A 21,165-nucleotide genomic window follows, 5' to 3' on the forward strand; every position below is an offset into this window, starting at 1 on the left:
ACACATACCTTGTTGCACTTTTCTTCTTCCACTTGTACCTTTCTAAACTCATTCCAATTCTTGTGTTTTCCTGTTTGGTGTCCCCTCACCTTACTCGTTCTTTATTACACTGTTTTCTACGGCCTTTTTTAAACTTGTTTCCTAAACCAGTCTGTTTTCTTTCCCTCTTTTAGATTTTCATAGCTTTTCATCTAACCTGCAGATTTCTTGATGAAGGATTCTGCCTTCTACTTATCTTTGATAAATTACCTAGCCCACTTACGGTGCTATAAAATCATTTAACGTAATCTCTCCTGTGCACAACCGACTTCTATTATCCCACACTCCAAGCACTTTAAATTCAGACAATAAGATGAAGTTAATTATCCCTGCTGTCAGTGGACACTCTTCTTCCCTTCTCACCCTCCCTTCGCACAAATAACCCCAATCTTATGAGATTCTTACGGAGATGCTATTCCCTGTCTTGCTTAGGAAGCTAAGTAACTGTTGTTCCTTTTTGCCAAGAGGGAAAAGAAAAGTTTTGGGTTTTTTTTTTTTCAAGTGTTCTCTCTCTCACCCTGAAACTTGCTGGTTGCTGTAAAGACAGCATCTCATTGCTGAGATTTGGAATTCATGTGCCAGTGAGTAGGTCCTGAGGTGGTTTCAGTGATAGTTCGTTCAGACCTTTGCCAAGATGTGGATTTGACTTGAAGCCTATAACTCTGATCCTACTGTTCTTAAAGGTGAATCTGTGGGTTTAGATTATAACTGTCAGTAAGGAGAAAGAACTCATATCTAAGAATATTTTCATAATCACTAGGAACTTATTTTTAAATGAAAGCATGAGCTACACACAGGCTGAAGTCATTTGAGAAAAATTCCTGTTTGCTACAGGTTCTTGAAAATACATTATTTTTTCAACCTCAATTCTTAAGCATAATCCTCAGATGTTTTCCACAAATTTGTTATTGTGCTTCTGATTCTCTTGTCTTGGTATTTTATGGAAGGTGAAAGCCAGATTGCACCTGTAGAACAAATTGATTATTTCAGGAAGCAAAATCTTGTAATGCATGGTAGTATTCATGAAGTTGCACAGTGAGCTGGTTCAGAGGACTGATCCAGCTGAATATTTATCCCAAGGAATGGTTATTTTCCAGGAAGACTGATTTCCCAAGGCATCTCGCCTTGCAACCATAAGAATGCTAGCGTTGGCATACAAATAGGGAAAGAGTGTGCTGCCTCCTTTGGCAGCCACACAGACTTAGATCAGATTAAAATGAACAAGTAACTTTGGCCTTAGCTGATAATTGTCCTCACTTTGCCCAGAAGGAAATTTAGATACAAAGCGGAGATAAGATGTCCATAGCTGCATAATGAATTAGAGGAAAAACTGGGAATAAAATCCACTATATCAGTGGGAAGAGTATTTATGCTTGAGAATTGCAACTGTAAAACATGTGGAGGTTGAAATGAACTGCTGCTGTGGTACAGTGTCTGTTTTGATCACACGTAGACTTGCTGAACAGCTTTCTTTCTCCATGTCTAACTCTGGTAACTTCAGGGAGAGCTAAATGTAGTTTCTACTTGCAAAGGTAGAATATGTGCAAATAGGAGTTCTGTTGAAGTATTGTTACTTGGTTGGCATGTCTTGGAAGCTGATAAATTTGTGTGTTGTTAAATGTGCTTTGTTAAATTATGTAAATATTATAAAAGCAAGGCAGTCTGTTTTTCCAAAAGTTTACATTGTGCATCTAAAACAAACTCTGTGTGTAATGTTTCAGAAGATTCAGTAGCTCAAAACAAGACAGTAATTGGTAGTGGAAGATAACCGTACCGAATGGTTATTCAGGGTTTACAGGAGCGTTGTGACATTGTGCAAGGAGAAACACTTACAATAGTATAGTTTTGGTATTGGCATATTTAGACTTTGTCAACACTAGATTACTTAAACTTCTCAACAATCATTCCAGGACAGCAGTTCTGCTGGTGATTTGTGCTTGCATGAACGCACATATCAATCTTTGTATTACCCACAAGGTTAGCTGGGCTTGATCCGAGTAGTGTTGGCGGTTCAGTAGTTAAAATGCTGCTAGGAGTTGTAAAACTGAAACTCTGCAGGCAAATGCAGGTGTGTTTTTGTGGGCAGTTTGAAAGGAGGAGGTACTAAGAGAAGCCCAGGTAAGGACAGGAGGGAAAGCTCCTTGTGCTAATTCTCCATCCGCACAGCGTTTACCAGTGCAAGTGGTGAGTCATGCCCCTAGCTAGTGCATCTGCCACTGTGCAGAGGGCAGCTGTGCAGCTGCTGCAAGCTTTTTTGTTGCTATGGAGGTTTTTACAAACTTGTTGCTGGTTTCAAAGTCAAAATTATCTGCTGTGTAAAGAGCTCTAAATGAAAAATGGAGAGGATTTTAAACCTATCCGTAAGCACATTCCAATGATGTGAGAAGAACAAACTTTATTTTGGAGAGATCAAATTCACACTTCATGAAGCCAAAGAAGATTTTGCTATTTAAATCTTCTTTTTTCTACTACATACCACTCTCAGCAAAGTTCCAAAATATTTAGCAGGTTTTTTTAAGATAAACTGGTAGACTGGAAATGAATCAAAATGTTTTTTAAAAACTACATTAAACTGTGACTGCGGGACTCTGTAAAGTGTGCGTGTAACATCATGCGCTAGCTCAGATGAGATTATTTTAGACGTTCCATTATTACAGTGTAAAAGATAAATGATACAGGAGCACATTATGTGCTGTAATGTGTAGTACAGGCTGGTCAACAAAGAGCCGTAAGCAAACAAGTGAGTTTTCTTAAACTGAACCCTTCTGTAAAAAATACAAAACTTGATTGTTACCTCCATTCTGCATATTGCAAAGGTCTCCTGTAGGGCTTGCTAGGAGAGGAGGTAAGTCTATTCTGGACATAAAAGTTTATTATTTCTTGCCAAGTTAGTGCTGTCGGCTTAAACCAAGGAAAAACACCTTTCCTCCCAGAATAAATGTCCAAGTGGAAGTTACACCTGTCAGCTTTACTTTGTGGACAGACCATTTACCTTTTTTTGAGCTCTCTTAACTGATCTCCATGTACATATTCAAAGACACAGATACACATCTAGTGCCTCTTTCTCCATTCCTCTCTGGGAGGAAAAATGCTAACTTTGGGAAACAGAAGTACAGATCTTGATGATAGATGTCCTTTTTGTTTTCATATGGCTTTGTGTGTAGCCTATATTGTTAGTGTAATCATTTGCAATCTTAGAATGAGTTAGTGATGTTTAATTAGTGTCATCGTTGGCATCTATGAATATAAATGGACGGTTTAAAATCTTAGTGCAGTTTTTGCTAGTCTTCAAGATACACGAGCAAATAATGATGAAAGCAAGAGGTTTTAAAGCAAAAAGGAATCTTGCCACTGAGCAAGAAGAAAACTGGGCAATAAAAAGTGATTTGGAACAAAGAGTAGACTAATGAATGAAACAATTGCCCTTCAGTATCATAGCAGTGGGTAGTTTTGAACTTCTGGCATGTATTTTGATGAGTATACAAATTTGAAGGGACAGATGATCTGTCAATGTGGTCATAGAAAGCTTTTTGCTTCATATATGTGTCTTCAAGTTATCAAACAATTACAGAAAAGTAATAAATGTGAAAGCTAGGTGTACACATGTCAATGACTACTGTTGAGTGGTAACGACCTGGTTTTGTTTTAATCTTGCTTTCATTTTTTTGCATTGAAAGATATAGATGAGACACAATAGATTTGAATATAAGGAAGTTCCTAATTCAGTCACAGGTGTTTAATTTTTATATATTTAAGGTAGTAGGAAGGGCTTAGACTCTTAATTTGAGTGTATATCGTGGTGTACTAGAACTTCTTTCAAGATGGTTTTGCCTAGTAGAAGAAAAATGTTGAGGTTTATGGCTGTCATATCTAAAACTAGTTCATAGCCGATAGAAAGCCTTCAGCTTATTGCAAAAGCTGAGGGATTATAATGCCGCTGAATTCTGAAATGGCAACCTCTTAAACTATTTTTTGTGGAGATAATGCTTGAAAAAATTCCAGATTCACAGTTCTGGAAATCACTGGTTTGAAAGCCTTTGTCCCTCAAACCAGATTTCTAGATACAGCCAAATAATTCATCTTAAGAAATGGAAAAAGCCTGAAGGTTTTTTATCGTAGTTTTTATGTTTTAGCTGCAGGATATTATATAAGGCATTTTTCTGGAATTGGAAATATGGTCTGCTTCATTTTCCATTAGACTGTTAAATACTCGCAGGCAAATAGCCAGCTCCATACAGTGAAAATATGTTGCCTGCTGAGTTAGCAAGATACCTATCATAGATTATTTTAGGAATGGTCGAAAAAAATAATTGGAAGATGGGACAGCCTAGATGCTGTGCTGCATCTTCAGGCTTTCATATACCACCCCATCGAACATACTTCTGCGTGGACCTTTACTTTGAGAATTGGACGGTATTTATTCACTCTCCAGTCTTTTGTTTCCCTGCCAAGACTCCCTGCAATACTTTTAGTTACTGCCAACGTTGTTGGTTTTTTATGATGTGCGTGTCAGTTTGCTTAGTTGTACTAAGACTAATCCATTTGAGACAGAGATGCCCAAATATGTGGCATAGCTTTAATTTCACCAAAAGACAAGCCACAGTGCCACACACCGCTTTATGTCTGGTCTTTTATATGAGTTGATGAGAAAATCTGTTTCAAGCGAATTTTGAGTTTGCAGTGAAGAGAAGAGAGTTATGATTTTTTTCTGTTTTTCACAGAACAGTCCCAGGAATTGTCGTGAATGCTGTTTCTGAGTATCCTCTTGCTATGTTACACCATATTGCCAAAGTCTGTGTCGGCTGCACAAAATTGTCCTTCTGATACAGTAGATAGGATTACTCTTCTCTCCTTTCCTTTGTAGCTCTACTAAGGGTGAACCTATTACAGATACCATCTCTTAGGTGGGTGTTACAAGCTGGCCCTTGACGTCTAGCAGATGACAGAATAGATCGTTAGTTGCAGTCAGTCTTTTTATTTTGCATTTACATGGGCAAAGGCAGGCTTGAGTACTTACCCATAGAAATGCAAAAACTGTGAGGATGTGCTGACTGTGGCTCTGTCTTGAGATAAAACTTACCACTTAAGAACATATTTTCAGTTTTTTGCATATAAAGCAGCTGAGATGCACAAGAAAGGAGTGATTGTACGATGATATAAATAATTCCCTCTTGTGTTATAGTCCTGATTACTATCCGCTGACATGATGTAACTTGTACCAGATGTGTTTTCGCACTAACTGGGAATTGCTGTGCCTGTTTCATGCACCTGTTCTTCAAACTGTGCAAGTATATTGAAACTTTTTTTTTCATGTGCTCTGAAATATTGCTGATGTATTGAACTGTAGGTGAGTGGATCATTTTAGTCGAACACTTTGTATTTTCACATTGCAAGCTCTAGTCATTTCTTGCTAATATGCTGTTCAGAAGTCACATTACTTAAGGATTTCATAGAGCAGAGTTGTAGTGAGAAAGCATTAATGTTGTGTTATTTTTAGGAAATATACTGCATAACTTTGTGCTGGGCAGTATACTTAAAGCTAAGTTGTATCTGTGCAATGAAAAATTTATTTTTCTGATGCATTTTCTTGTATTTCTGTCCTGTCTGCTGACTTGAAATTGATTAACGGATAACACTGATTAATATTAACAGAAGCTAAGTGAAAAATCACACTCTTATTTACCTCTACATTTATATTTGCCAGAACGATGCATTCGCTTATCAGCCTTTCAAAATAAATACATGTGCCAGTTTATCATAGTTCTAATACTTCTTCTGTATCCAAATAATGTGACTAATAAGTGTGAAAGCGTTTAACTTACAATGATGCTGCTCTTTTGAAAGATTTGAGCTACACTTTTGCATTCTGAATTCACATAGGGTTTAGCTGTACTAGAATTTCTACCTGATGAGTTAACTTTGACCCAGCTTCAGGAAGCAGGGAAGCTGGCGCTCCGGTTTTGGTTAGAAATTTGAGCGGTGTCCGCACTGTAACAGGTTTGGCATAACGTTGGAGCTGTATTTAATCAATCCCCCCAACCTGCAGCCACTGCCTTAGTCCTGTTCTGAGTGTAGTTTCTTGAACAACTACTTGACTAGTTTGAAATTGGTGCATTATCTTAAATAATGTAGATTATTTATTCATGCATATGGTTATTTCACTGCTTGTAAACTGTGTGCAAATCTGGTTGCCCCAGGACTTAATGGAGCTGCTGGATTGTAGCTTCCAACCAAAAGACGTTCAGGATCCTGAACAACTTAAGATCATTAATGCATATGCAAAATGGCATTGCCTTTAATTATAACACAGTTATAATTGTTTTCTTAACTTTTAGTTTCTCTAATTGTAGTTTGAGAGAAGTCTTGTTTTATGGAAAAGAAAATTTCAAATGTCAAGATACTCAAACTTTCTCATTAAACTTGGTTTTATATACAGTGGTCTATATACTGAAATGGCAGAGAGAAAAACTTACTCATGCCCCGCCATGCCTCTTGATTGTATCCATTAAAAAGCTGTTGTTAAACTGAGATCTGTCTGCTCTTAAACTGAAGAGGGGGAAAAAAAAGAAGTTTTGGGGATTATCTCGTGAGAAGTTACAGGTCTGGTGTTGTGAAGGAAGCGTGCATATTATTTGTGATGCTTGTGTAAGGTGTGTGGTATTTTGGCGCTGCAGTGTTAGCTGCGGCTCAGATTCCCCCACGTATTAGGTGCTGTATACTTTTGGATAAATAATGTTGTCTTGCTGTCTTGTGAGCTATATCAAGGTTGCGAGCACTACTTACTCTACCAAGTTGGAAGTGAAATCTAGTACAAGTGGCTTGTAAACAGAAACAAAAAATTACTTTCTGTGCCTGTCTTGGAAAGGCTGTCTTATAACAAAGAAAGAAAATAATGGATGGCTAATAAATTAATGCATTTTTAATGTTGGACATTGACCATTGCAATCTCTTTTTCCATAGTATTCACTTTTCATGCAAGAAGTAGGTGAGCTGCAGGAAAGCCTGAAGCTCTTACCCTTCCTCTTCTTTTTCCTTATGGTGTGTGCAAAACTGTGGCAAATGCCACCGATTTGTGAACTGAGGCATGGGTATTTTTTTTAAAGGAATTTTCTGGTCCTTATGGCTATCTGTGAAGAGTAGGGGGAACTTCCAGATGTTAACTAAGTAATAAATCGATACAGTGCCGTCTTTGTGTCTGTAGACAAATCGCCCTTGTGCCCGCAATGCTTCTAGACGTGCCAACCTACAGCAAAGTGAATTAGACCAGCATCTGTCAATTTTCAGAGCTAATATTGATAACTTTTTTATGGGCAGCAATTAAACTGGTTTTTAAAAAAAAAAAATCAGGCCACTGTCCCATTGACCAGGAGCGGCAGGGTCATGTCTGGTTGCGGAGTGCCCCGAAGTGCCTCTTCTGTCCTTTTATGGGAGCCACCAGAAACATCCAGGCAGAAAGAATGAGCAGTTAAGTGTACATCTGTGGAGCTGGCAGCCTGTTTGCGATAGCAGGCAAACAGCTGTAGGCCAAGCGGGGGTCAGTAGCTCGCAGGGAGCCTTGATATGCAGAAATGACTGTGCAACCACTTCACTTACTACAAAAGCTGGAAGAAGCAGTGCTTTTCTTTACATCGGTGTCTGCTTCTGGTGGATGCTTGCCAGAAGTCAAATGGTACATCCTTGGCGCAGGTTAGATGAAAATAGGAGATAGCCAGACTGTCAAGCTGGTCCCTCTCTGAGGGCAAACTAAGGACATGTTAACCTCTGAGTATATTGCTCTTGGTCTGTGCTGATTTCAAGGCATCTGTTGAGCCAAAGTTGGGGCAGGTAATTGTGCTAGCACGCTCTGCTAGAAATTGTTCTATTTTTAGTACAGATAATGTGAAGAAATGTGGTTTTTCTTTAGAAGTAGCGAAAGCATTGTATGAAGTGTTGCTCCCACATACACATGCTTCCTCCACCTACGCATTTGTCTGCAAGTTGTGTGTACTTTTTTCTGGGTTTCAGCCTTTAATATTCGTAGGTTTGCAAACCTTTCTTGTATGATCTTTGATTGCTAAGTGTCGCATGCACCTCATAGGTTCATTCTATGGTCGTAATACAGTTATTCGTCAGTTTTATGTCTAGGTAGGCTTCTTCAAAAATTGCTTTGAAACTGTGTATCCTTTTTACATTTTGATCAGAACCTGTATTGCTCCCTTTTGTAGTATGGCTGAACTTCATTCTGTGAGCCCAAGCTGTTTGGCGGCTTTGAAAAAAGTGGATTCATCTTTTTAAAAAAAAAGGGGGTGGGGAACAGGAAGTAAAAACACCCAAGTGATGCTTTCTTACATTTGGGATTAGAAACTTAAGGAAAAAAATCTTCTATTAAAATATTTTGGGCAGTAATTAAACTACTGTCTCTCAGAACTGTCAGTACTCTAGTAGTGCGTCAATGGTATTAAATGTGTAAGGAGTGCTTTGCTTTACCAGCTGTTTGACTGTTAAATAATGTTGTTCGAAAGTTGCGTGTCCCTTGAGGGTAGCAGGCGGTGTATTCAAAGCGAAAGTAGGTTACTGATTCTTCAGAGTGAAGTGGTTTTAAGACCAAATAGCTTTGATAACTCAGAATAAGCCCCTTTGTTTTTATTTGAAGTGGTACTGTGTTCATACAAAGTGGTTTATTATACCGAATATTCCTTAAATGAGCAGAGGTGAAATGATGGCTGGATATGGAAAGAGAGTATTTCAACATTCAGTAAATGGGGGGGGGTGGAGGTAAAGCTTCCTTTTCCTGACAAGTTTTTTGCTTTTTCTGGCTGTCTAGCAGCAGCATTCTGATAGCCTTCCTGATTTACTTGTGCAACTTGAGAGATGCTTAAATATGCTGAGGAAATAATCACGTATAATTTTCTACATGACACAGTGATTTTCTGAGCTTCTGAATAATTCCTTAAATTTTGTTAAAGGAAAAGCTAAACAGCGGATTTCGTCATGCCCACTGCTTTCTAAGGGCCTTCCTGGGTATAGGGTTGTTCATTTTGGCCTGCAATCACAACCAGTTTATTTTATTATTTACTAGTTTTTCCATCTGAATATGACTTGTGATCACAAGCCAATGTTAACAGCCCATCGCCACATATTTCCTGGCCCAGCTGGGTCTTGGCACTTGTGTTCCCGCCTCACCTCTGGAGCTGGGAAGCTGGGAGCTGAGACCCTGCCGAGGACGGAGCAAGTATGCGGCAGCGGGGATAGACCCCGCGGTTGTGGTGCTGTGAGTTTGTCTGCAGGTCAGTCTGTCAGGCATCTTCGGGGCGCTTTTTGAGTGCATTTGGAAATATTGGAGAACCGTTCAAGAATCTGTTTGATTAACTTTAAGGTGGTAATCAAGACGACTGGTTATTAGTCCCTCACTTTCCCCAGTGTGTCACTTCACAAAGATTGTAGGGCAAGGTTCAGGTTTTTTTATTACTCAAACCACCGAGACCATTGGTAGGTTCATCTCCTGTTCAATTAAATTCACTTCAAAGGGGGAGATTTCTGGTGGAAGAGTAAAATAGAAACTATAATATATAAATTCTATCAAAACATGTTTGGATGGAACTTACTGCGTTTGTAGCGTGGAGGGTATTTTAACTCAGTACGATGTGGAAGGAAATTTATCATTAAAATCCATGTCTGTAATACTGCTTTAGGTTGGTTGCTTTTTATTGTTGCTCCAAGAATACTACTAATAAAAATGGCCGTATGATTCTGCAAAATCCAAGTGGTTTATACCTGTCTGCTGGACTTAGCCCAAGCTTATAGCTGCAAGGAAATTTTCAGGCGCTGGTAGTAGGGATCCGATTTTCTTCATACTTAGTTGGTTGATCCATCCATTTTCTGTTAGGGCCCTTCTCTGTCCTCTAGTCATGGGATGTCTCTTAGGCTCTGTCCTTAATTCTCCTCCTCTTCACGCTTCAGTTGCAGGTTTAGTCCTGAGTATGCTGTTTGGTCAGGAGTTCCAATGTGTTTCTGACTTGATCTGCACAGCCAAAAATCTTGGCTTGGTGTTGCAATACTGTGCTACCAAAATGTAATTGTCCTGGTGAAAAACAGATGTGAGAGCTTGATTACTTGTATTCATTAGGGATCACGTGGCATTTTTTGCAAGAGGAAGTAACAGTGTCCTGGTCAAATTCCAACTTGGATAACTGCAAGTGAAATTTAGATGGGCAAATGCAATATTGTTTGGCTACTGCATTGAGGAATAAGTAGCTGGGGGAAGGGAGAATGAGACAAAAGAGTAAGGGCCTTAAATCAAGAGGTTGTATGAGGGATCTCTGAGGTGGAAACAAGCAGGGGACACGGTGTTCTTAATCTGATTTAGTGCTGCAAGTTGAAAATGTCTCCATTGAAATTCTTCATGCATATCAACATTAATGGAATGTTGTTCGGTATAGTATGTCCTTTTTCCTGGGTAAGGATGGGCTCCCTTTGGGAGATAGAGAAGGAGAAGAGGTATTTCTGTGTAGGTATGCACCTTGTTTGATGGTGAGGTGTATGGGAGCAGAGCAGAGTCTTGGAGCCATCAGCGTTCCCCAGAGTCCAGGAGAAACACAGATCAGCATCTTGGCCCAGCATTGAGGCAGGTGGTGGTGATCTTTGGCGGGTGGAAAATATTCATTTTGAAATGGATAGCATGCCTTGATTTCCGTATCTTGGGAGTCTAGTACCAGTTCTGATCCCCACAAAAGGTGCACATATTTGTACCTAACTGCCAGTTTTGCTTGAGACAGTGCTATAGGACAGTCCATCCCCAGCAGATACAGCTCATAGATAATATACCCTGCGCTTTACCCCAGTTGTACAAACTCAGAACAAAAGAATTTGCTGAAGATTTTAGTGATTTTTTTTTTAATTGACTTTGTTTTCTCTGTTGTCTTTTATAGATAAAATGTTCAACGGTTCGTTGGCAACTTTCTTCAGAAGAATAATTACTACTGCTCTGCTCTTGCCATAATACCAGAATTCTGTGACCTACACATCAGTGCTAAACACCAGCAGAGAATCATATTTTGTTCATTCTGTGTAGATGGAACAGGCATCGGTCTTGAGAGTCCACCCTGATTTAAAGCTGCTTACTTGGTTTTCTGGGATTAAAGGTGCTCAATGAATCAGGGCCCCCCAAATGAGTCAAACAGCCAATTCTTGCCAACAGTTGGTTGAAAACTGTGCCGCGCATGTAGCAGGGATGGCGCAAGAGGACAGTCGCCGTGGTCAAGTGCCACCCGCGTTTTATCATGGTGCCAGCCAGGAACTTGATCTGTCCACCAAAGTATACAAGAGAGAGTCAGGAAGTCCTTACTCTGTGTTGGTGGACAGCAAAATGAGTAAACCACATCTCCATGAAAGAGAGGAGCAGCCATATTTCAGGGAGAACAGATCGGTAGGAGAGGTCCGGGCTGTGAAAGAAGATAGAGAAAACTCTGACGACTCTGAGGAGGAAGAAGAGGAGGAAGATGAAGTGACTTACAAAAGGGAGCAGATTATAGTAGAGGTAAACCTTAACAACCAAACATTAAATGTATCAAAAGGGGAGAAGGGTGTCCCCTCCCAGTCCAAAGAGACTGCTGTTCTTAAGACCAGCAGTGAGGAAGAGGAGGGTGACAGTGGGGAAGAGGCCACTGAAGACAGTAATGATGATGAGGAAAATGAGAGGCAGAAGAAAAAAGAGAAAAGAGTGGAAAAAGTTAGTGTTGCACAAAGGAGAACAAGGAGAGCTGCATCTGCTGCAGCAGCCACAACTTCCCCATCACCCAGAACTACAAGGGGTCGTAGAAAGAGTGTGGAGCCCCCCAAGCGTAAGAAGAAAGCTGCAAAGGAGCCCAAGGCACCTGTGCAGAAATCAAAGTGTGAAGAGAAGGAGACTTTAACCTGTGAGAAGTGCCCCAGGGTGTTTAACACACGCTGGTACCTGGAGAAGCACATGAACGTCACTCACAGGCGCATGCAGATCTGCGACAAATGTGGGAAGAAATTTGTTCTAGAAAGTGAGCTGTCCCTTCACCAGCAAACAGACTGTGAAAAAAATATCCAGGTAGGTTTGCTCACCTGCTTGCCAGATTTCCATACCTTCTGTCGTGCCCAGGATACAGCTAGTGGACACTTCAGAGGGGGAAATCTTTTGCGCAGACCAGGTTCTGACCGAGACCTTGTCTCTACGTATCAACGCTTTGGTGTCTTCCAAAAGAAGTAAATTGCAGGGAACAGAGTGTACAACTGACATCTGCTTTAGCAGAGTTACTCTAGTATTTAACTACGAGTTGGGGAAAACGCAAAGCTACTTTAACAAATGTCAGACTCCAGAGTAACTGGCCTGAAAACAAGTGCATTGGCAGTGAAGTACTTTGACAGGATAAACCCTCCTTCTTCAGGTGCTGAGCACCTGCAGCTATCGCTAGCTTTAAAGTTCAAAGTGTTTCAGTGTCCTGAAACCAGTCACAGAGTATGTCCAGGTAAGATTTGAAGGGAGAACGGAATTACGGCGTTTCGCTGGTATTGAATGAGAAATTTATAAAATACCGGAGAGGCAAGCAGGTGAGAAAGAAACTAGTAAAGTCAGGATTTGAACTGGTCTTAAAATGTAACTCTTTTTACATCCTACTGAGATAGTTACATACAAGTAATTTACATTAGTGTTCATGTATGCATATGGAAGTGTATGAATTCAGCAAGTAAATCTGTTCATGAGCCTGCCCTTTTCCCAGTGCAAAAAGCTCAGTAAATCTCACTGATAATATAAAGATGTCTGGTCTTTCTCACCGGAAGATTTGCAGCTTTTAATTTTATACAACAATGGAAGCCTGTGTTGTAATAGAACCATTTTAAAGTTTAAGTTGTGGAAAGAGTTTCAGACTTTCTGATTCATCTGTGGTTTGTACTTTGCTCGTAGGCATCTATGTTCTCATATAACTGGAGGCACTGTTGTTTTATATGGCGATTCGAACGTGCTTTTTTTGCCTTGTTAAACTAGGCATAGTCTTGCCACCTACTTCTGAAATAATCCCACTGCCAGCATGAAGCAGCTTGGGTTCAATTTCTGCGGAGCTGAAATGTTGAGAGTTTGTAGGGCAACAAGTTTTTTGTCTGTCCAATGAGTTTTACCAGAAAGATTTAAGATTTTTTTGTTTGTTTGTTTGCTTAAATGCTAAACTGAATTGGTATTCAATTCCCACTGTGTGGGAAACAGTTGAAATATTTATTGCAATTTCTCTTTGCTGTAAGACTCAAATGCAGCTCTATATAACACTATGCTATTTTTCCTTATGTTTCAGCTCATAGGAGGAAGACTGAAGGAAGGAGTATAATATAAGATAATGAGCCTTGAGCATAGTTAGTAAAATGCATAAACATTTCAGTATGTCCTTGCAATTTTTGAAATAAATACTTCAAACGTTTAGTGTAGCAGAGAACATTTAACGGTAAATTTAAGGAGTGCCCTATCATCCAGGTGGCTCATCCACAGCATAAAATCTTTTGACTTTAAACAGGAATTCATGAAGTTTGTGTGTGGTATAGAATGGAGAAGCATCCTGTAATCCATGCACTTGTATGCTTCTGAGGGGTTACGTTCCTATGTCCAAAAGTGATAGGAAAAGAAGAAATTGTAGAAATTGTGTTTTATATCCAGTACCAGAGAAGTCAGGTCCAGAAACTTTCCCAAATATATCTAGTGACAGAAGCACTGCTAGTCATCTTCAAGTTCTCAGTATAAGCATATATTCAACAATAATTTTTGTCTGTCCTGACATTTGGAATGTGTTTCACAGCTGCTTGCTAATTTGTTTTTATTGCACTTGGCAAAAGGAGTAAGGGGATATGAAAGTTTTACATTAATGTAGGGTTTAATATGTCAAGAGGGATATGGAGCCTTGTCTAGGAAAAAAAATGGTTTCATTATGTAAGTGGTAATTGAACTGATAAACATGGCTGGCTCCTCTATATTTTTCATCTAAGTGATGGAATATATCTGGTTTTCCAGGTAATTTCTGTTTTTCATCCTTTCAAAATTAGCACTTTCACAGAATTTCTGTGGTCATCTTAGACTCTCTGTGTGGTAGCGCTCAGTATTAGTGATCTAAATTACTTGCTGCGGATCGTCAATTAAATTGTAGCGTGACTGCTTCAAGGGCTTGCTTAACCTTAAATCAAAGGGTTTTTGATCATTTCTTAGCATTGCTTTATTCTCTAGGGGTTTTTTTCCCCCAAAGACTACAGTTTGTTCCTGACATGCCTCCAAGTAGGTGCTTTTAGAGGCAGAGGCTCTCCTTGGAGTCAGCATGGTGAGCGCTGTACCAGAGTTTCCAGGCCGGCAGAGGTTCAAGCACTGTGGAAGCAGTATAACTTCTCTGTGCAGAGAAGAAACTCCTCAGGTTGACAGAAGGCATAGTATTTGCTACTTCTGCAGTGAATAGCGTACAATCCTTCTTACTTTGAGGGAAGGAGGATAAATGATGGGCAGAAAAATGGAGATGTACCAAAAACCCCAAACACCCCAACATCTAACAAAAAATAACAAACCACAATTCCTTCCTCTTCACTTCAAAGATGAAAATTACTTGGTATCCTCACATACGTGTCTGCTATCAAGTTTCACAACTAAGATTATTCTGGAATTTTCAAAGTTGTACAAAGATTTTTTTTATCAAGTCTTTAGCAAGAACTAACTCTATTGGGAAAAAGAGACGCGTGAAAGCCGTTGGATCCTGCTCATCGCTGACTTTCTGGACATTTCCCAGGAGTTGTGGGAAGAGATCAAAACATTGTTTGCATATGGTCATTGTAGACCTATAGTGCTACTGATACATATAAATGAAGAGTCAGAACACGAAAGACGGAGGTGACAACTTGCTTTGCTGTATGAACTGTGTACCAGACTCTCCGCATGGTCAAGAGCTGCAAGATGGAAGCTGTCTTCTGTGTCGAGCTAAAAGGATGAGAGAGCTTTGACTCGTTCACGGGCTGTTAGACCTGGAGTTTGAGGGGTCACAGTGCTCCTGTGAAAGACAGGTCTGGATGTGCAGATGGGTTTAAGGCAACTTGGTGGTGTTGGCCTCCTCCACCTCTGTTGGCTTCTTCCCGCACCAGGGGTTTGGATTCTTCCCGCACCAGCAGCATCAGTGCCTGTGAAGTTGTCTGCTCTGTGTTAGCTCCTTGAGGGCTGCAAACAGCTATATATGCTGTTGTGTTCTGGAAATAAGTTAGTGCAGTGGCTGTGGTGCTCTTCAGGTGGCACCAAAATGCAGTGTGTTAACATCCTCTCTAATCCTGCCTGATCTGGGTTTTCTTAGTGTAATTGTTTCAAGTGTGAAACAGTAAATGTAAGCTGAAGTACAGTCTGAGACAGTATACAGCATTTTGACTTGTTTTGGGCTTCTTTTTGTCATGCAAGAGGAAGATACGTGGCTTAACTCCACAAACTTGAATCACTGAGTCTTTCTAATTTAAACTTCCTTCTATTTATCCCATTCATTCAGTGCGTTTCCTGTAATAAATCATTCAAGAAGCTCTGGTCCCTCCACGAACATATCAAGATTGTCCACGGATATGCAGAAAAAAAATTCTCTTGTGAGATTTGCGAAAAAAAGTTCTACACCATGGCCCACGTGCGGAAACACATGGTTGGTGAGTTATTGATCGGCGCTTCTGTTGGTTCTGCCTCTTAATGTGTCTTTGTGGTTCTTAACTCGTAATTGCTGTTTTGAGGAGAAAAATAATAAGGCAAATTCAGTTGTCTGAGCTTTATCCTTAGCAAAAAGTTCAAGTCTGTAGTACTGGGCAGCAAGCAAAATATGTATGTGTGTACATATGTGTATATACTTACAAGCTGTTCAGTAGTAATCATTTTCCTGCTCAGAGTTGGAGGAAAAAATTGGTTAAAGAACTGTTTGCATTTGAATGACCCTCTCTAATGTACTGTTGTGTTGCAGCACACACAAAGGACATGCCATTTACATGTGAAACCTGTGGAAAATCATTCAAACGCAGTATGTCTCTCAAAGTACATTCCCTACAGCATTCTGGAGAGAAACCTTTCAGATGTGAGGTGAGGCAGCAACTGGTAATATGTTTAGATACGGTAGCGTAAGGTATAAAATTAGTAACACTATCCGTAGGGAATGTAGGTGGAAACTGAATTGACCGATGTGTAAATGAGGTGCAGTTTCATAAAAATTTGGGGGAAATTCTTCTCCATGTGGAGAGCACAGCAGTAGTGCATCTAGCAGCAGTTCAAACTGAGACGTCTTTGGTTTGCTTTTACTGATGGCTGTCATGTTTTTCTCAATGAGTACACACTACAGCAGGATTTGAATCCTGGTTTTCTGTCGGTGTTCATAGCAAAGCCTAATGCAAATGACATTAATCCTCCCTGTCCTACCCAGTAACTTGAAACAGATAGAAGTGGCGACAGTGAAAATAAACAAATTACTGCTTGATTTTCACTTGTGGGAAAAACTATAGTCCTCACTGCAAACTATTACCTCCTTGAGATCTAAGACAGTGCTCTGAATTTGCATTTTTTAAACTGAGTGTGTGTGTGTTGGGATGGGGGGGAGTATCTCACTGATGCATTCACGTGCGTTTGCGATTGTAGATTTTATGCCTGCCCTCAGGAAGGAGACCGTATGGGACAGACTTACCCGGTCATATGTCTGGGGCAGATAATGTCTCGGTCATCTGATGGGGATGCTTGTTGGTATCACATGATGGAGGCAGAGGGCGTGCAGAGCCCTTCCTGTTCCCGGGGCAGGTCTGGTGGCTCACCCTGTCCACAAAGTGGGCACAACTCCAGCCAGACTCGTCGTAGTAATGGCGGTAGTGCAGCCAGAGTAGTCTTGGGGATAAGACTCCTAGGGAAAGAAATTACCTCATACGAATAATTAATAGCTGGAAAACAGACTGGCTTGCTGAAAAACAAGCCTGCCGTAGAGCTGCTGTTGGTTTTGCTGTGTGAGCAGAGTCCTCTAGTGGAGGCATGCCGTAGTCCGGCAGAGATCGCTGGCAAAGCTGCAAAACCTCCAAATGATACCTTAAGCCAATAGAAGCACTTTTCTGTTGGCATAACCGTGTCTCTGCCGGGCTTTTGCCAACAGCTGTGTCAAGTAAAGGTTATGACTGTTCCACGCTCCTTGCCAAGGCTCGTGTGCCAGCAAACCTTTTAGTACAGACCAAATTCTACTCTCGCTAAATAATTTAAATCCTGCATTTGTGTGAGGGTCTGTGTGTGTACTACTTCAGGTATTCTTTACTCCTTCACATAGTACATTTGAAGTACTGCCTTGCTTCCTGATGTGTGATGCCTGAGTATCGTGGGTTGCTGTTCTTCTGTTGCAGAACTGTGATGAGAGGTTTCAGTACAAGTACCAGCTGCGCTCCCACATGAGCATCCACATTGGGCACAAACAGTTCATGTGCCAGTGGTGTGGCAAAGACTTCAACATGAAACAGTACTTTGATGAGCACATGAAAACACACACTGGTAAGAACTTATCACAGAAAAGCACAAGTATCTCCAGCACAAAAACTTCCCTATACTTCCAGCTGTATTCTCTTCCTTGGAATTTGGGATCAAAACTGTTGTCCAACCTAGAAAATCAGACAGGAAAGGTTAATACATTAACTTACTGTTAAATCTAACTGTCTGTAGTCCTGTGATTCACTGTGGGGGAAAATGAGAGGTTAGGCTTACTTCCTTGTTGTTCTGGTCTGAAGGAAACCCTTGCCAAAGCCTTATAAAAGATTGTCTCGTGCATCAAAATCCAAAAGTGAGAGAGGATTTCATGAAGACTGAGGACTTCTGTGGAACAGCTGTTTCTTTATTTGCTGAAGGTGCTAGTCACAGTAGCTTTTGTGGGATGCAGTTTGTTTGCGTAAGTATGCTGAAGTAAGTATTAGCAGATGTTCTGTGCTTAACTGATTGCCGTATCTGTGTTCGGCAGGAGAGAAGCCCTTTATCTGTGAAATCTGTGGGAAGAGCTTCACCAGCCGCCCAAACATGAAGAGACATCGCAGAACTCACACAGGGGAGAAGCCCTACCCATGTGATGTGTGTGGCCAGCGATTTCGCTTCTCCAACATGCTCAAGGCACACAAGGAGAAGTGTTTCCGTGTTACCAGCCCCGTCAATGTGTCAGCTGCTGTCCAGATCCCACTGTCCGCGACTTCTGCCACCACAGTCCCTGCTGTAGTGAACACACCCACCACCCCAACTCCACCTATCAACCTGAACCCAGTGAGCACGCTTCCTCCACGCCCCATTCCCCACCCATATTCACACCTTCACCTACATCCTCATCCTCACCATCCACATCATCTCCCGGTCCCCCCGGTTCCTCATTTACCCCCTCCTCCAGCTCTTTTTAAGAGTGAGCCTTTAAATCACAGAGGCCAGAGTGAGGACAACTTTCTGCGACACCTGGCAGAAAAAAACAGTTCAGCACAGCACCACTAACATCTTTGCTTCCTGCCAGCTATTTTCCCATTTTATGCACATGGAAACATGCCCTCGTGGAAGTACAGAGGGTTAGGTGGTGAGGATCTTTGTCTTTCTCTTATGGTCCAGCAGATGGTCCTAATTTTTCCTTTGAATCAGTTAACAAACAAGGAAATCCTGTTTTGGATCAGCAGTGCTCATTTGAACCTGGGAACCAACAGGACTCAAACCGAATTTGCTTGCGTTTTACTGGTGACTTTTATAAATTTCAGATACTGAGACTTGTGGAATTTTATAATTTCATATCAGCTGATGAGGTATGCTTGCTTTTATATCCTGGACTTCTCCTCAAAGAGGAGATAGGCCTGGTTTTCTTTGTACTAATCGGAAAGGCTGTGAGATTAATACAGAGCATTAATTGTATCACTGTGTATCGTAATGGATTCTTTTCAGCTTTTGGTGCCGGCTATGGAGTGAGCCAGCCACGTATCACAGTATATTTGAGCATTATAAAGAAAGACAAAAAAATTTCTTGTTTGTGTAGCTCTCCTAACACACTCTTTATTTTACTACAGAAATTATTTTAGAGTTTTTTGTATAGACCTATTTAGTAGTCTGTTTCTAAAATGAAATGTATTTCAATAAGCGGTGTAATTTTTTCAGTGTAGCTGGACCTATGTTGTATAATAGATAAATTTTTATAATCATCAAAATGTGATTCTTAAAAGATGCATATAGCTTCTATAGTTAAAGTTATTCTTACAACCATACAACTTAAAAGGTGCTTCAGAGAAGAAAGAAACCCAAGAGGTCTCTGGAAAGGTTGCCTCAAAAGTGATGTTGATTTCAGAACTTTACGTAATTTATTTTAGTAGGGCTTTTTTTTTTCTTTTTTTTTTTTTTAACCTTATGTTTCCCTTTTCACAGTTTCTCGTAAGCTTTTTGGACAAGGACGTTGGGATAATGTATTCCTGCTCCACAGGTTTTCTTTAGTTCAGTTGGAGTGAGGTATGAGATGGGTTAGAAAGGGAGCCCCTTACACGTAGGGACCCGCTGGTTTGGGAATGGGGAGTCACAAGAGGATGAGAGATCTGACAGCAGAGAGGAAATCGAGTATCTCAAGTCAGCCAAGCATCTTTTCTGTTTATGTAGGAGAGCTGGTCTTCATGGCTTTTCATGGTATGATTTTAAGTTGGGGATTGTATCAAATGCTGCTCTTCAGATTGCTTTTTGGAATTCCTGGAGTTGTTAGGAGAGGGGAATTAAGTGAGATCATAAATGTGGTGTTTCTGACTGGTTGATTGTAAGAGTGAGAAGAGAAGTTTGAATGAGACAATGGTGTTTCAGTTGCATTGTTAAGAAAATGCTGATAGCACTGTATGTACCATGTGAAGCTCTATCCCATAAATGTAATGTGCATAAAATTATGGGATGATTTCTAGGGGTCGTAGTCATACTTTTGGCAAATCTAAGTTTTACAGTTGTAGGATAGGAAACTTTGAATTGTAGGCATGTCACTGTTTCATAATCCTGGGAGGCAATGAGGGGGAAATGACACGTTAGTGCAGGGATGGTGGGCTGGAATGCCAAATGTATCTGTTTTAACCAGTGAGTAGCTGTTATTTTTTCAGGTTTGTATTTCTCTTCAACTAAAACTAAATATAGCAGCATTATGCAATCTAGGAACTTGTTGCCACCTTCAGTGAGGACAGAGGCCCAAGGCAATGTACTGTAAGTCCTCTTTTCCTTAAAATTCCTACTCTTCCGTGCTGCTTTTTAAATTAAATCCCACCAAACTGTACATCCAGAGATCCTCATAGGCAGATGTCGAACTTACTATTCTGCTTGGTAATGAACTGGGGTTTTGTGGCTAATGGGATTAATTTTTTTTCAAGATAGCAGAAATGGTGGAAATTCTTCCCAGCATTACTTCCTCAAAGTTAATGCTGTTAAGCACTGTGTTTTGAAACACCATGTCCTCTGTCTGTTGCGAATTAGCTTCTTAGTTGATGTTTTTCACCATTTTCTACCACCTAATCATTAATGTTGGTTTTTTTCATAACAAGCATAGGAAACTTTAGGAACCAGAAAGGGCAGTTTTGGCCCAACAAACCTACTCCTTTTTGACTGAGCTGAAACCCCTTCCAGCATTTCTGAAAAATAAAACAACGTTTTTTAAATGTTTTCTCTATAATATTTATATACACCCTCTTACCTTCTAGAAGAAAAAGCCAGTTATGAAAGTGAATTTACACTCATGGTTATGACTGTTGTATTTACTGTGGCTGGTCCGCCCCGGAGGTTCTATGCATTCCACGTCACATTTGCAACCTACATTTCTGTTGTGCCACTATTTTATGGTCAGGCCTGTTATTAAATGATTTTTAAATGCTAAAAAATTCTTGGTAAATCAATTGTATTCCAGTTTTGCAAAATGATTTTCGTCTCAATAAATTTACAGTATTAGGCTGCTATTCAGAATTCTAAAATCTGGAACGGTTTTTTTCTATTATTTAGTTCATAGCAATGATACACCTTGTATTTTTTTCCTTCCAAGACTTACGAACTTCCTTTCTGTGGAAGAAGATTAACCTATCTAACCCGCTTAACGTTCTAGCATAATGTGACATGATGTCAACAGATTCTCCTCATTATCTGGGACAAACATATTGAAA

At 40.3% G+C, this 21,165-nt stretch overlaps 1 protein-coding gene and 1 long non-coding RNA gene across 3 annotated transcripts in view; one reads left to right on the forward strand and one right to left on the reverse strand.

Annotated features, from left to right (window-relative positions):
• The window catches only part of ZNF652 (zinc finger protein 652), a 35,601-nt gene extending 14,637 nt beyond the window's left edge, over positions 1–20,964 (forward strand). For both annotated transcript variants that reach the window (XM_075171461.1, XM_075171460.1), the window contains exons 2-6: positions 10,947–12,094; positions 15,534–15,681; positions 15,987–16,102; positions 17,392–17,536; positions 17,997–20,964. In XM_075171461.1, the coding sequence (XP_075027562.1) occupies positions 11,186–12,094; positions 15,534–15,681; positions 15,987–16,102; positions 17,392–17,536; positions 17,997–18,508 (1,830 nt within the window). In that variant the 5' untranslated portion in view covers positions 10,947–11,185 and the 3' untranslated portion in view covers positions 18,509–20,964. The remainder of the gene's footprint in view (positions 1–10,946; positions 12,095–15,533; positions 15,682–15,986; positions 16,103–17,391; positions 17,537–17,996) is intronic.
• Positions 15,667–17,892, reverse strand: LOC142091902 (uncharacterized). Its single transcript, XR_012676902.1, has 3 exons — positions 17,747–17,892; positions 16,698–17,643; positions 15,667–15,752 (listed from the first exon to the last, which is right to left on the reverse strand). It is a non-coding gene; the product is annotated as an uncharacterized LOC142091902 (long non-coding RNA).
• Positions 20,965–21,165: the final 201 nt, after the last annotated feature.

The sequence above is a fragment of the Calonectris borealis genome, chromosome 22 (genome assembly GCF_964195595.1).
Source record: "Calonectris borealis chromosome 22, bCalBor7.hap1.2, whole genome shotgun sequence".
Lineage (NCBI taxonomy): Eukaryota > Metazoa > Chordata > Aves > Procellariiformes > Procellariidae > Calonectris > Calonectris borealis.